Below are 15,573 nucleotides of genomic sequence, written 5' to 3'. Positions count from 1 at the left end.
CCTCCCCGTTGATTGTTTCCCAGGTGTGTCTCATCCCCTTGATTACCCCGTGTGTATTTAAACCCACCTGTTGTCCTTTTCTCTCGTCGGATCCTTGTTGTTGGTTGTCGTATGTCGCCTGTTTCTTCGTGCTGTTCCCTGTTGCTCTGTTTACCTGGATTATCACCATTAAACTCTTCATCTTCACCTTCAACCTGGGTATACCTGCGTCCCTATCCTCACCACAACACACCACATCATGACAGCTTTGTGGGTGAACATTTCTAGATTAAAAAAAAAAAACTGTTGTTTTGCTCGTGACTGTAAGTTGATCTACTATGTGTTGGCTTGTTAAAATGTAGAAACCACTACTTTTACTTTCCCTGTTGTTTTTTTTATTTCACTCATCACTCCTTTCCTTCCCTATATCAGCATTGGTTGTTCCTGATGGGCCACCTGAAAAGGTCGGGCATGGAGACGAATTGGGCAGTGAGGAGGATTTCTTGTACGAAGAGTTTTGTTCTTCTGGACATCGATTTGGACACCCAGGAGGAGGTGGAGGAGAGCAGCTGGCCATTAATGAGGTACTTATTTGGACATAATTCCCTAATTATGGGTTTTCACCAGTATCAGGATCAACCCTCTGCAACTCACAATAGCCATTTACATTTTATCTCCATAATACAGAACAAGTTGCCAGGAAAATTCCTCCAGTTTCAAAATGATAAGTTCCACAAGGGTCTGTTCTTGGTCTTGGTCTGTTCTTGGGTGAAAATCTTGAGTAAGTTATTGGGTAACTATGTGCATATCCTGAGTTTTTGGTTTCAGAAAGTCAGATAGCCATTATGTTGAATTGAGTCCCTTCTGCAACTTACTCTGTGAAAAAACCCTGAATTTGTCCTATAATTTAGCTGAGACCTGGTAAAGGAACGTGTCAGATATGGTGTGTCCTTTTCTGAGGGAGCCTGTAAATGCTGGAGAGTAAATACTCTGGAGAAATATCCATCAGCAGACGGTGATCAAACCGGGATTAGTTATCATTCCCAGATTAATATGTTTTTGAGCTTTACCGTTCTTCACCACAGTCAATTTATCTCAATGAAATTTCAGGCTGCACTAACTTATGTAATTACATTCTTTGTTTTACACTTTGTTTGAATGCCAACAGGATACTGTCAGAAATGTCACTGTAGCACCTAAACTGTTAATATATAGAAGTCACCTCTGAGAGATGCCTAATTTAATATCTGTATGTGCGTCTCCTACTTGGAGTGTTGCTAGAGATTTATGCTAACCCTTACCCACAAATTTTATTTTGTAACAGAGCTTTTAGACAAGAGCTCTCCCACTATTGAACCGTAGATCATTGTGACTTGAACATTTGTAAATGACTATCTGAAAATTGTGGGCAACCCTGCTGTACAGTGTGTCATTACGACTCTTTTCAGGAATCAAAAAAAGCCAAGCTTTTGGAGTTGAGCTTTTGTCTTGGTTCCCAAACGGCTCATAATTTTTTTTTATCTCCTCCACCCTAAAAACCCCAAACATTAACGTAACTTTTCAATTAGGAACGTTTTATATGATGCATCTTTTTGTTTTCAATGTCCCCTATATGAGAAGCCTTATACTTAATTTTATGTATTGTTCTGTTATGAAACCAGACATTCTTACTTTTGCATATTTTAATCAAACTTATTTTTTAATAAAAAACAAATGGCTAATTTATTTGGCATGATAATAGATAAACTGCATCTGCAAGCAAATCCAAACAAACTCATAATAGTAATAATAATATATTATAATATCTTTAATCTTCACCTAAATGCTGCTTTTCTTTTATTGGTGTTAGTTTATATTTATGGGTTTTGCACCACACTCTCCTCGTCATGAAGTTGAGGTGAGGTGGTGAGAGAGAACCCAGACGGAGCTCAGGGTGTAGATGAATGATGATGAATATTTAATGATGAGAAGCTCACAACAGTCCAAGAACTGGCAGCACGGCAGAAATGGAGGCTAAGCTCATACTGGTAGCAACAGAGCAGCTGGAACTAGAGCTATTGACCCAGGCAAACAGTTCAACTGACAACGACTAATTGTACAGACTCTTAGGACTTAACAGTTCAACTGAGTAGACTGACTAGAGGTCAACAATGAACAAAATACGACAAGGATCTGACAAAAAACAGAGACAACAGGTGAGCTTAAATACACAGAGTAATTGGGGAGACTAGACACACCTGGGAACAATCAAGGACGGCACAGAGACTCGCAGGGGAAAATGGATCAAGACACAGAAAAACCTCAAAACTAAATACACAGATCCTTACAATCCTCTTCACCACTATCTGTTTACTGAGGAAATACACTCAAATAACTTGTGGGCACGGTATAGGGGGGGAAAGTTATGACAATTCTAAGGGCCCTTGACAACAGGGGGCCCTCCACAAAAAAAAACCCCAGAAATTAAAAAAAAAATCAGAGCCCTGTCAATTACTGTTGTGTTTTTTTTTTAATTGTTTTTGGCAGTAAAAATTAAATGTTACCACTCCCAGACCAAAAAGCACACATCTATATTTGCACTCAACTTCCCCCTGGATCAGCATGAAACGGTTTGTTCCTGCTTGGCGCATTTGACGTGACGTTTTCAACAGCAGTCGGTAGAAGACAAGAACGACTGTGGCTGTTACTATGCTGCCTAGAAAAATAATGAAGTCAAGTTCTCAAAAAATAGAGATAACGGAGAGAAAAAGACAAGAGTGTGAATTTGTAACACAGTTTTTCTCCAAGAGAGGTGAGTAGACTGTGTGAGATTATCAACCATACCAGCATAGGCCCACTTCCTCCCCCTGTCCCAGTGTAAAAGGTGAGCAACGCTGTGTTCTATGACAACCTAGTTGGCATCATTCCAGGGAATCCAAAGGGATTTCTCTGTCTATGCTCTTTTTACAATTACACAACAAAACATATTTGTTGCTGACATAAATTCAAACAATCTTTATAAAATGATAATAAAAAACATCCTCCTGTCTGGACTCAAGCCAGTCCACACAGCTTTACCTTGGCTTACATTTAAATTACAGATATATGTTGCCATGTCCCTCCTTAGTGAGATTAAAGCTGCAGTATGTAACTTTTATAAAAAAATTTTTTAACATATTTGTTAAAACTGTCATTGTGTTGTGACGGTATGGCATGAGAGATAATTTGTGGAAAAAATAATTTCCTCTGCCTTCTCCCAGTAATCTCTAAAAACAACCAATCAGAGGCAGGAGGCGGGTTTTTGCTCTGTCAATCACAATCTCGTGGCTGCTCATCCTCCTTCCCCCTCGCTGAGTGCTATGCTGCAGCTAGCATAGCACAGAGCTGTGCAGATTCAAACTGTGAATGCCCAGTCTAGTTAGCATAGCTACCAATGACGGCAGATAAACAGTTTTCCTGTAATAATAAGTTGCTTCTCTGCCATTAGCACATTAAGCAGTGAGTGAATGAGGTTGATTAACAACACTAAGACGCTCTTGGTTCTGATTGGTTGTTTTTGGTCAGAACTTTAGCTAACAATAATAATTCAGGGAGGAGGTGAAGGAGATTTTTTATTTTTTCACAGATTATCTGTCTCATAGTAAACCGTTATAACATGGTGACAGCTTTAACAAATATGGAGATAGACTGAAGAAACTTTAACAGTAGTTGCGGAGGGGGGGCCCAATTAAATTTTTTGTCATGGGGCCCAAGATTCCTGGTGGTGCCCCTGCTTGTGTCTGTCTCCCTCTCTATTTTCACATAATAGTATGATCTCATATCCTCACATGTGATTGACTACAAGGCTGCCATGCGAATTAAAACAAAGTTCCGCCGTGAGCAGAGATGACTCCATTCAGCTGAACCACCGAAGGAAAGAATTAAGCAGAAAACGAGGAAAAAAGTGTGGAGACGTTGTTCTCCATCTTCCACAGTCTCTCTACAGACAGAGAGTGGTGTGGTTGCTGCACTTTTTCCTTCGGAAATGTTTATTGATACTCAAACAGTTAATTACAGCACCAACTTTCAGAATAAAATAAAATAAAAAAAATCCCATTAAATTAGACTAAAAAAGAAAGATGGGATATTTAAAAAAGTTTGTGTGTTTAAAGTTGAGCAGGACCAGGGTGACTCCCTATGAAGCTGGGAGCTGTCCCTCTCTTCCAAACAGCGCTGGTGCTGAGAGGGAATCCCCGCTCTGATGCTCCTTATGGCGCCTTTGGTAATCCTTATAATAGGGACAATTGTAAGAGAAAAATGATCAAGAGATGAAATCACTGCTCTTTCACTTACACTTGTATTGAGTGTGGAGAAGAGCGCATTAGTGCCCCTAGTGGACTCTTTTGGTTATGGCGCTAACTCACCCTTCTTCCAGACAAAGGATTTAATTAAATCTTTTGCACATTTTAAATCAAACTAAGTAATGTGGATAATGAAAATAACTGAATCTAATATTAATAAAGTCAAATTAATCAATATTATACCTTCCAACACCTGCCTCACCTGGAGAGCCAGGCCGCCGCTGCTGGGACTTCTGTCCTTCGTCCAAATGAGCGCAGAGGCAATGCTTCTTTGTGGCTGTGTCCTTGGCGCGCCACCTGCAGCTGATGTTATTGCCGCTGCCGTTCGGATCACAGCCAGGGATTGGTGGGGATCTGCACACACTTCCTTGCCAGCAAGTTTCCAGAGGTTCCTGTGTGGTGTCTTTCATGGTGGCTAGGTTGAGTCACATCGCCGTGAAGTTCCTTGCCACCTCCTTTCATGGCTCACCCCATACATCGCTGGCTGTGCATCGAGGACCTCCCTTGCTGGCAAGTATGGGACTTGAAAGGAGCTGACCTTGGCCCACAGGTCCACAGCAGCGCTGTACTCCCACAGCATGTGCCTCTCTGACTCTGGCGTGCCACAATCGGGTCAGGGGCAGATGGAAAATGATAACATGATGTGGGACTCCATAACGGCTCTGACTTGGACGTTCCCATGAGCCACCATCCATGACAGGTCCTGGAATCTGTTTGGAAGGACGGGACGGCTCATATTTGCACCAAACTAGTGTTTCTCCATATGGGAGACTAAACAACTGAATCACTGGCTCCCGGCCCTGAACAACAGGAATAAAAAAGTGATAGTTAAATAAAAAAAATTACATCTATCCAGACTACAACTAAAAATAAAACCATGTGTGGCATTTTTAAAAGTTTAAAAACAGCCAGTTCAGATGTTGTCTTGTGAACTGAGCTCTTCCTCAACCTCCCATGGTGGTGGAAGTTGGGACTGAGCTCTGTTCCCTCTTCGGGTTCTCGGATTCAGCCGTTTTTCTACAGCCAAATCCTTCATTGAGTCCTTTGAGGTTGAGTGCTGAGCTATATTCAAAAAAGGGACTGCATTGGGTGAACTGGAGGGGAAAATCCTGGATTCCTCCCCGGATGATCCATCTGAGATTTCCTCCAGTGTTCCCCTCTTCTCCATTACGATAGTTGAGTTGGAGGACAGCGCTGATGCCGGCCTCTTTGCCAGCTGAGCATCGAGGATGGGGGAATCATCACAACTCTCTGACCGCATTTCCTCATAATCCAAACTAGCTCTGCCATCAGTTTGTAGATCCCCTACCTCGCTAGATGTTTCGGTGTGGGGGACCGTTTCCTTCCACTCTTCTTTTTGCCTCTGCTCCTCCAATCAGAGGACTTGGCAGGAAGTTTGAGTTTTCTGGCCCAGCATTAGTTCATTTTTTGGCTCACCTTGGCCTGCCTCCTTCTTTTGTTCCATTTCTTTTCTGTTCTTTAATTTGTTTCCAAATGATTTTGGGCAGTCTTTGAACAAATGGTCTTTGTTCCCACACAGATTACATTTACGACTATTGGTACACTGTTCAAAAGTGTGTCCTACTTCCCTACAATTCCCTAAAAAGATCTTATCACATGCTACAGCCAAATGACCATGATCCATGCATTTGCGGGACAATTTCCCATTGCTTAATGGGGACCCGCCAAGCGCAGTTCCAGATGCCATCCGCATCCCACACCTTCATAGCCTGGCCTTTCATAGTGCAGTATCTACCCAAGCCACATACAAATGTCTTCAGCAAAACAATGTTGCAAAAAAGGATGTATTCTTTGGGGAAAGAGAAAATAAAGAGGAAGAAGAGAGGGAAAAAAAGCTAAGATCAAGGTATGTTTGCAAGTTTTTTGGTACAGAACCCCCTAAGGGACATGGAGGATTTTTTTTCTCTTGCGTTGCGATCCCTCGCAATACTTTTGTGTTACTTCGCAATAGGTTTTGCATTCTCTCACAATAATGTACCAGTTCATACGGCATAACTGAATTCTGTAAGTCTCTTATGGTGGCCACCGTACCTTCTGGTACAATATAAGGTTTCTATAAAGATTTTCCATGTATGTTAATATTTTGTTTTATACCTGAGATGTCTAAAGTTTTATACCTTTTTCTTTTGGATAGAAATGCACCACACACATAAACAGAAACTTTCCATAGGAAGCAAAGAAAGAAAAAATACATCCAAACTATTTGGATTTCTGAATTATTTTCAAGGGGTAATAAAGTTATCTGACAGTTTTGATTGTATCTTTTTTGTGTTGGTAGTCTGAATGGTTAATATAGACCTGTTTTCATGTGTAGATCCATCTCTACCTTACACAAACAGACATAAACATTCAGTGAATTAAATGATTTTTAATCTATGTTTTTGCACCAAGGAGATAAGAATATATAAGCACATTTTCACTGAGGCTTTTTAAATGTGTATGTATTTGAAATTTTAAACTGACATTTGTGAGAAACTTATCGTGATGGCGTCCGTAAATGGTCCGGTTCAACAGCCACACATTTATGCTAGCATCTTTGTATTTGTGTGAAACTGAGTTTTAACTTTTAAACAAGTTGATCTGAGATGGTAGTTGTTAAATAGACCATAGGTGAGAAGGTCGCTGGTTATGAAGTTTGTTATAAAGTAAGCAAATTTGTTGCTATTTTACTAAGTAAACCCTAATTAAATCTGACTGTTTAACCTCCATAGCAACTTGGCTGCAAACTGCATTGGAGATCAGAAAAGCTCAGAGGGGTTAACTTTACATACTTTTTTTGATGTTGATACCTCTGAGAGATCTAGAATTGTAAGGTTGTGAAATATCAAGGTGAAGAAAACTCGTTAGCTGCTGGTCGGCCCCTATATATTCAGGGACCCCATAAGTCAGGGGTCACCAACTCCAGTCCTCAAGGGCTACCATCCTGCAACTTTTAGATTCACCTCTTCTCCAAAATGTCTGAATTCCCTCACCGATATTCATTCCTCTCTGCAATAGGCTGGAAACGAGCAGTTTATTTGATCCAGGTATGTTTGAGCAGAGACGCATCTAAAAGTTACAGGATGGTAGGACTGGAGGACTGGAGTTGGTGACCCCTGCCATAAATGATTTAATTGTAACACAGATCATAGATCTAAAACTTTAGCAATCATTTATTGACAATGCTATTTGATTTAATGCATTCAGCAGAAATAAAATAAACTTAATTGTACATTTAAGACTTAATTAGGAAGTTTACTTTGTAAAAATGCAAAGAATCATCTTGGTAGTTTGATTGTTGACCGTGGCTACCATATGGTCAAGGTTTCCCCCAGAAAACTTGCTAAGCCTGGTGGTTGGGCGCAAGGGCAGTCATTCATCCAACAGCCCATCATGTTTTTGAGTTAAATGTTTAAAATTGACATGAAATTTGAAATATCACTTGATAATTGAGTTATTGAGCTACTGAAAGATTGGGAGATTAATACCTAAACACCAACTATAAAGCCTTAAAAAATGGAACAATTTTAAAGAGATTTAAAAAAGTAAAAAATTGCTTATAGCCCTGTTGTAGGCACAAATAAAGCTCGATGGCCCGCCATGCTTAAAATACATTGGGGGAAACCCTGATGGTGCTATTTGTAATCTCTGTGTTTGAACTCAGTTTGTTCACAGATACAGTAGAGTAAATAATAGCCAATAATCAGTGATTGAGTTTAAGTTTGGCCAGTTAACCTCAGTCCCCTCTCACAGACTTCACTAAATCCATATTTAAACACTGATGTTCTTCGTAAAAGGGAGGGCTAAATCTAGATTCTGCCTAAAGCCACATGTCACCTTGGGCCAACACTGCATGAAGACCTAGCCAATACGATACGATGCGCATCTCTGTGCTGGAATCTACCTGGAGTCCCCAAGTCGGGCATGTGCAGAGGAGGGTAGAATGTGTGGGTGGAGGGGGGTTGAACCCATGCCCCTTTTATCTTTGATGCCCCTAGTGCCCTTTAAGGATTTTTTTTTCTTTCAATTTATTTATTTATTGACTTATTTATTTTAAGTCTGTAAGGAGGTCTGTTTGCTGCCCTGGCTCCAGACAAGTTTAACGGGGGAGGAGGGCATCGGCTTATTTTGGGGGGGGGGGGGCAAAATTAATTTATGTAGAAATGATATTACTGAAGTGAAAGAAAAACGTACAGTGCAGTAAAACTACTCGCACAAGTACGTTTTTTCCAAAAAAGTTACTCGTATGAATGTAATAAGTACTACCCACTTTTGAACATAGACAAAAAAACACCAGTAGCCTACAGGCTACTTGTTAACAAGCTTAAGATGCTGTATTGATATTAGCTAGTCATCTTTTAGCTAACATTGCCTGCATCCGACAGCTTTACTCAACTCAGTCGGTTAGTTTGGGGGAAGAAAACTGTGCAAAGTTTTTTTGCATTTGCTGGTTTGCTGCCATGATTCTAACAAACCTGAGTAGCTCTGCCCAGCAGCAGCAGGTCTCCTTCGCTACCCCATAGACGTAAACCCAGTGTGAGCGTCTTAACGCTCATGTTGCGTTGAAAGGCAGCTCAGAAAAACAGGTCATGACTTGTTAACAATGATTAAACAGTTGGAACGGCTGAAAAAAGGCACAGATATGGGAATTGCGGAAGCCCCTACTGCATCAAATCGATATAGGAATTATAGAGTTGGCCACTTTAAGGTAAAAACAAAAACGGCTTCCAGTCCTGGGGGGGCACATCTGACTCTGTGCCGCCGGGCCTGCCTGTTTGTGCCCCTCAACGACAGTACTTAGCCAAAAAAAAAAAAAAACAGTTTAGCAAAATGAATTAATCTGCCTTCCCTTGGTCTAATAATGCCTTTGAACAGATTCTCATGTATTGAGAATGATGGGGTGACATACTTGCACCATAAAATTAGCATATGATAAAAAAGAAAATTCCCAGGCAAGTTTTTTTCTTATCAATATTATGCTGAATGATATAATATAGCCCAGCTTTACACAGAACATGTCCCCAGGAATTACCTGTTAGTGACAACCATAACTGTAACAAATTTTACAGTACTGCTGAAGTTAATTTATAACGTTCGTTAACCCAGTTTCAGGACCCGACCAGACCCCCTCAGTGTAAATTAGCTTGAGAAATTGAGATTTGGTTATATAAAAACAGGCTTAATGTCAATAAATGATCAAATGTTACAAGTCATACATGTCATAGAAATGGAACAGATGCAGTGTTGCATTCACCATCCAGTGCTGGACCACACTTAGCTCACCTTAGGGGTGACGCCAAGTGAGACAAGGACTGTAGCTCGAGCTTAGCTTTTTATTCTTCTCTGCAATCTGTACTCTCCAACGGCAGCCTAATCGGTTTCTGTCTGTTTACATATGACTGGCGGCAGTCACACATAAACATGGTTTTGTAAGCTGCAGCCTGTGCGTGTAAGCGGGTAGAAGAGGGGAAAAGAGGAAAACTCATACTCCATAACAGCACATATCAAAATGTTTTTTGCAAAACGGAATGAAAGGCAAGTATTAAAGTTTAGCGTCACTCATGCGTCATCTTGTGGGCTTGGCTTTCAAGAAACGTTGTGAAACAACATGTTAAATTAGAAGAGGCCTAAGAGGATGATCAAAATTCTATGTTGCAAAGAACGTTCAGCCAAAAGTGAAGAAAATATAGAAAACATTAACATAATTGGTCAGATTTACGGACAACTTTCGATTACTGGTGAAATTTGCAAGTTCGTTCAAAATTTCCGTTAATAGCTGTGGTTGCAACATCACAACTCCCTGGAGGGACTGATTAATACCACTAACTGCTCATTCAAATCCATCTACACACACATCCACATGCAGGCACTCGCACACATATTCTGAATTGTATAATGTCACTACCGTCACTTCACAGATGGTTAGATTCTTATTACAAAAAGAAGTCTGTTTTTTTCCTTGCACTTAGATTCACACGTCAAATGGGCAAGTCCATTTTAAAAATGTGGTTTAGACCTAAGGACTTGTGTGTTAACAGCTTAATCATTTCATTATGTTAAACAATTGATGATTATATTCCCAACAACTATGCAGTTACAAAACAGCACACACTTTTGTTTTAGATCAGTTTTTTTATCCTGGAAGGCCTCCTCTACACCCCGTCAGCTCCTTACCCTACCCCCACTCTGCTTGAATCCCTCCCATGGGTTGTTATGCCCTTGTCTCAACCAGTCCGGTATCCAGGATGTGTTGACACACTGCACATTCTGATTGGCTGCCAGTGATGCAGGGGTGGGCACAGTTAAAAAGGAGGAGAAAAAGACTCCCGATTCTGGTTGTTAGATGGATGGTTGAGGTAGCACAGATTCACGCAGCATTGAGCTCCATTTTAGAGTGAGCTCATAACAGAGATAGAAGGTACCGAGATTGAGAGATGGGAAAAGGCTTCAGAGAGAAAAAATGTTCAGCCAGTCTAGAGCACTAGCAGGACAGAGTGAAAGAAGAATGTGCTAGAAAAGCGTCGGACTGACACTAAGAAAAAGAACAGAATTCAGGAGGCATGATCATGTATCGAGGAGAAGGAGTATCCCATCCCCCAGTTTTCATCCTCACATCCTGACCAAAGGGAGATTGAGACGAGGAGCTCAAAGGACAAGAAATCCTAAACTGGCTGCAGAGCGAAGAAAACAGAGGGGAGTTTCCTGAGCCCTAAAAGAAGAGAGAATCATTAAAGGAACGAATGGTGCTGAACACATATAAATAGCTTTGCAGATTCACACACAGATAAAGATAGGCACATAGCCTCCACTGGCAGGCCGGGGCAACGCTGAGCATCGGCAAAGTGGCAGGAGAAGCAGGGGAGGTGACTGTCGGAGCCGAGCGGAGGTGGCTATCTGTTTTAGAAGACGACAAAGGTAGTCAAGGAGTGGGACAAGCTGACGCGGTGTGGTGTGGAGGCTCAGTGCTCAGAGAAAGGCGACAAGGAACAGGCGGTGGTGCTGAGGAGGAGGAAGAGGAGGAAACCAGGGGACTGATGGCTCGTGGCAATGGCTCTGGGAGGTGGAACAGGCAGAAGATGGGATTCTTTAACACCCTTCTGCGCTGTAACCTACCCCCAGATACCCAAAAGGTGGTTGTGTTTGTCATCATGATGTTGCTTATTATCATTAACGTAGTGCTCATGTTCCTACTCGCCTTCCAGTAGACTGCACACACACCTATCCACTTTCTCTCTCTGAAACACATGCTCACATAGAGACATATAGACTGTTACACCTAGATGGGTGAGGAGGCGAGCAGATAAACTGAGACACAAGAAGAATCACCGTATTTTGAGAACACTGCTTGGATCGATGTGGGTGTCCTGTGGTGTCCATCATGCCAGCAAAACACAGGTACAACTGGAGGAATGGAAGATCATGTAGAGTAAGAATGCATGATGTTTCTTCATATGTATTATCCAAAATAACTGGATTCTGGTAATAACCTCAGCTTGTTGGTTGGCTGCTCTGAATTGCACTGACTCAAATCCTCAGTTATGATGATGATGCAGTGTGTTTTCATCTCAGCTGAACTGTTTTTTGTATTAGCTTATTGTATTTTTTATATTCTGTCTTACAGCTCCCTTGAAAACGGTACAAAACTTACACCTACATATTATGAGGCTGAGGTGCTGAACCAATAATCTATAAAAACACATTTTGCATGTAGTTACGGTTCTGACAAAGTTTGGTTTAAATGCAGATATTCAGTTTATGAATGAAATTAAATTCTCAAGCAATAGTTACTATTAAGTAATTTTCTCTTGCTCTGAAGCAATGTTGCACAGAAGATCAGCAGATTTTTTTTTTTCTTTCTGGTTAAAAGCCCATTTCAGAAAATGGCTATTCAACAATATAGCTCCTCATTAAATGTTGTAAAAAGCATACACCTTTACTGCATACTTTTTACATCACATACACTTATGTGATCAGTGGATCAACTGAGATCAATTGGTGTGTTTTCAGATCATGTAGCTTTGGTTGACTTGCAAACTGCAGCATTTATCTGAACTGTGAGCTCTCTGTCATTATTGCTGTGCTTTAAATGTAAGCAAAGTTGTGCACTGTTGAACAGTTGCTCAGACCTTAGTTGCTGAGCAACTGAAGGCACTTTTCCTCTAGACTGCCTCTAACTGATATAGTCCCAGTCCGCCCTGATCAGATTCATTTCCATTAGCAGATCCAGCGCAGCTCTGCCTGGCTTTTCTCAGATTTTTGCATCTACTTCAGAGGTAGTACTAGCAGAACCATGCCAAGTGCTGCACCGAGGTGATTTGATTGACAGCTGACGGCATTCGTGAATTGGCTCATGATTATCTCATGGCAAACTCTAAACAATATTATAGTTTAGCTGTGGAACGCAGACTGTCTGCTATCAGGGAGCTGCTCAGTACGGAGGAGTGTAATTAGGAGTATTATGAGCAGCGCCAGGAACACATGTTAAATTTTGCAGCAGAATGACCATGGTTTAGCAGCACAGCAAGCTGCTTGTTTCTCTGAAGAATGGGCAAAAATAAAAAAAAGAGAAATGATGCAGCTGTGGTCATTTTCTATCAGAGCTGCAGTTTTCCTCTGGCAGTGTGAAACACCAGAACTACATAATATTACCTTGAGATGTGAATTTTACTTTCCCTCTGGATTAAAAAATTAAATTTTATGTGTAGCTATTGGCTTACATCTTTTAACTTCACTACCCAAATCCAGAAGGTTGCACAAAAATAAAGTGCCAGAATATAATTGTAATTATATGCTTAGTGAAATAATCAGCTGATCTGAGTCTTCATCATTATGTTTGTGTCAAGAATGAATTTCTAAAAGACAAAATTAAATCTGGGTTTATTTGAGTTCATCAGAACCACAACCTCGAGATTCTCCATTGCTGAGTGTGGGTGCCAACATCAGCAGAGAGTTGAGCACAGCTGTTGCATGCTCATGGTTCGCCCACAATAGTGAGGAATAGACCTTATAATGGTTGTTGGGTCGAACCGAACCACACACTTACCGGTTAGTGTCAGACTACAAAATGTAGGACGTTGCTACACCTACATTTTCCAGACCAGATATGGTGAAGTGACTTCACACACTATTCAGTTAATAGTAGGGTGTAAACGTTCTGTGTGTAAATCACAGAACAAAATAATCTGAAAGGAACCTTTGTGAAAAAATCTGAACCTGTGCTAGTTTCACAATTTGAAAGGAAATAGAAATTTCTCCCTGTTCCATTTTTTTATATTTTACATTCAAATGTGTTGAACCAGAGTGCTGTTCAATCATTTATTGCTGGTCATTGGTTCTTGGGTAACTATTGCATAATGAAAATAATATTGGCTTCTCACCTTTTAAAGAGTTATTTGGGGAAATAACTGCCTCTTATGATTGTGGGTTTTTTTTCCTGCTTCTCTCTCTGTCATGTCTCAATGTTTTGACATTTGATAGGAGATATTTTTTAAACTGGAGCTTGATTGAATAAAAATGGTATTGAAAAGTATTTTGGCAAAAATAGCTGAACCAAAGAGGGAATGATATTAACTTAATTTAAACTGCAATTGCTATTTGATTACTGCATGACTTTGTTCATGTTGGAAAGAAATTACCATATAGTGGACACCCAGTACCTGACAGGGCTAGAGACCACAGGTGCCTGTAAATGGCTGAGAGCTATGAATACGTCAGACCCCCTTTAGAACTGCCTATTTTAATTGTTGAAATTCTAAATATACCTTCATTTGTATTCAGCTGCACAGTGGAAGCTGTCATAGCACTATTGCAAAAGCTAACATTCTCAGTCTTCCTTGCCTTGGGGTATAGTCAATCAGTGCCGTGGAAAAGGAATGCTGTTCCTGGATTAACTGGTTTGCAAATGCCAGTCTTATAGCATGTCAAGTAGCTCTGCATCTAAGTATTTCACCTTTACCAGCTAATAGTTTTTTTTTTTTTTATCTGTGTATTTGCTGATTTTCACTGAACAATCTGGAGTTTTGTTCCAGTGAAAAATCTGTGAACAGATGAGTCATCAAGTAAACGGATGTCCATGGAATTGGGTTTGCTGAAGTCATAGTCAAGCAAGGTTATTGTATCTAAATTTACAGTTGAGTTGAAAGGGCTAGTTATGGTAAGAAAACACAGTTACTTTAATCAGCCTGAGCAGATGATTAATTTTGTTCTCATTGGACTTTGGAAATTTATAACAATACAGTTTATATTTTCCAGGCTGGTAAGTAATTTAACCTATTTAGTGAAATCTTTTTCAAGCTCTTCTACCATTTTCTCACCACGACTTTCACCAAATAAAAGATGAATACATGTTGTTCAGAGATTTGATTTTATTTGCATTTCACTGGTGCTAACTTCAAATAGCCTCTCAAAGTGAATTCAGTCAACTCAGTTAAGGTGAGACCAACACAACACCTGATGAACTGATTTGATCCAACTAGTTTGTGTTAATTTAATGTGAATAGACTGAGAAAGCCATGAATTAATAAACTGACATGCAAGTACAGACTATTTTAAATTTATATTTATGAACTGTTTTTTCCTTTATAAAGCACAAACAAATACATTTTGCAAAATGTCCATCAATATTGATAAGACAAAATTGCACCTTATGAAGATATATCTTAAATGTACATCACATGAAATCATTCTTGTATGAGGTCTTGAACCCTCCCTGTCATGTCAATGTTTTAGACATGACGGGCAGGTCATGTCTCAAAAGGTGTTGCGTTCATTAACTCAGTTGCTTTTAAACAGAGCAGTTAAACATTAACTGCTCTGTTTAAAAGAGCTGATGTTTTTAGTGACGCATTTCCTAAACGAATTTTGTTCATCTGCTCCTTCATCCCTCCATGTTGTGTCCATGAAATGGCTGTCAACATGGAGTTGGAGTGTGAGACCCTGATCTTGTAAGTGCAAGTCAAGTAAATACTGAACAGCAGACTGTGCAAAATGGTATAAAGGATTTCAAATATTTATCTATGCCGAATATTCATCTATAATTGAATACAATAATTGTCTTATGAAAATAATACAGAATAAACCAAAGATGGATGTCTGAGCATCAGGCTGCAAAAATATACTGATTCTTGCTTTTTTTTTTTTTTTTTAAATGAAATTAATATTTTATAATTATGCGTGCCACAAATGATGTGTGCTAAAAACGACCCATTGCTGCTTCTGTTGGCTCCATATGTCAGATCATGGGGATAGGTGACTGGGTAGCAGTTGTGTGTGTGTG

The 15,573-nt window shown here is 40.1% G+C and overlaps 1 protein-coding gene and 2 long non-coding RNA genes across 8 annotated transcripts in view; 2 read left to right on the top strand and 1 right to left on the bottom strand.

Moving 5' to 3' along the window:
• Positions 1-579: 579 nt before the first annotated feature.
• LOC106936582 (uncharacterized) lies at positions 580-2,433 on the top strand. The gene is made up of 2 exons (XR_001422164.1): positions 580-876; positions 944-2,433. It is a non-coding gene; the product is annotated as an uncharacterized LOC106936582 (long non-coding RNA).
• An 8,079-nt stretch (positions 2,434-10,512) lies between these two features.
• The window catches only part of arhgef4 (Rho guanine nucleotide exchange factor (GEF) 4), a 45,165-nt gene continuing 40,104 nt past the window's right edge, over positions 10,513-15,573 (top strand). The window contains exon 1 of one of the 6 annotated variants that reach the window (XM_015017672.1): positions 10,513-11,428. In XM_015017672.1, the coding sequence (XP_014873158.1) occupies positions 11,333-11,428 (96 nt within the window). In that variant the 5' untranslated portion in view covers positions 10,513-11,332. Of the gene's footprint in view, positions 11,725-15,573 lie in introns of all 6 variants that reach the window. The other 5 variants (XR_001422161.1, XM_015017669.1, XM_015017668.1 and 2 more) reach the window with 5 other exon arrangements.
• LOC106936580 (uncharacterized) lies at positions 11,438-15,567 on the bottom strand. The gene is made up of 2 exons (XR_001422162.1): positions 11,786-15,567; positions 11,438-11,699 (listed from the first exon to the last, which is right to left on the bottom strand). It is a non-coding gene; the product is annotated as an uncharacterized LOC106936580 (long non-coding RNA).

This window comes from Poecilia latipinna, unplaced genomic scaffold (genome assembly GCF_001443285.1).
Source record: "Poecilia latipinna isolate Pla-1442-1.1 unplaced genomic scaffold, P_latipinna-1.0 Scaffold2176, whole genome shotgun sequence".
Classification (NCBI taxonomy): Eukaryota; Metazoa; Chordata; class Actinopteri; order Cyprinodontiformes; family Poeciliidae; genus Poecilia; species Poecilia latipinna.
The sequence above is the reverse complement of the archived record's forward strand: the minus strand, read 5'-3'. Positions and strand labels throughout refer to the sequence as shown.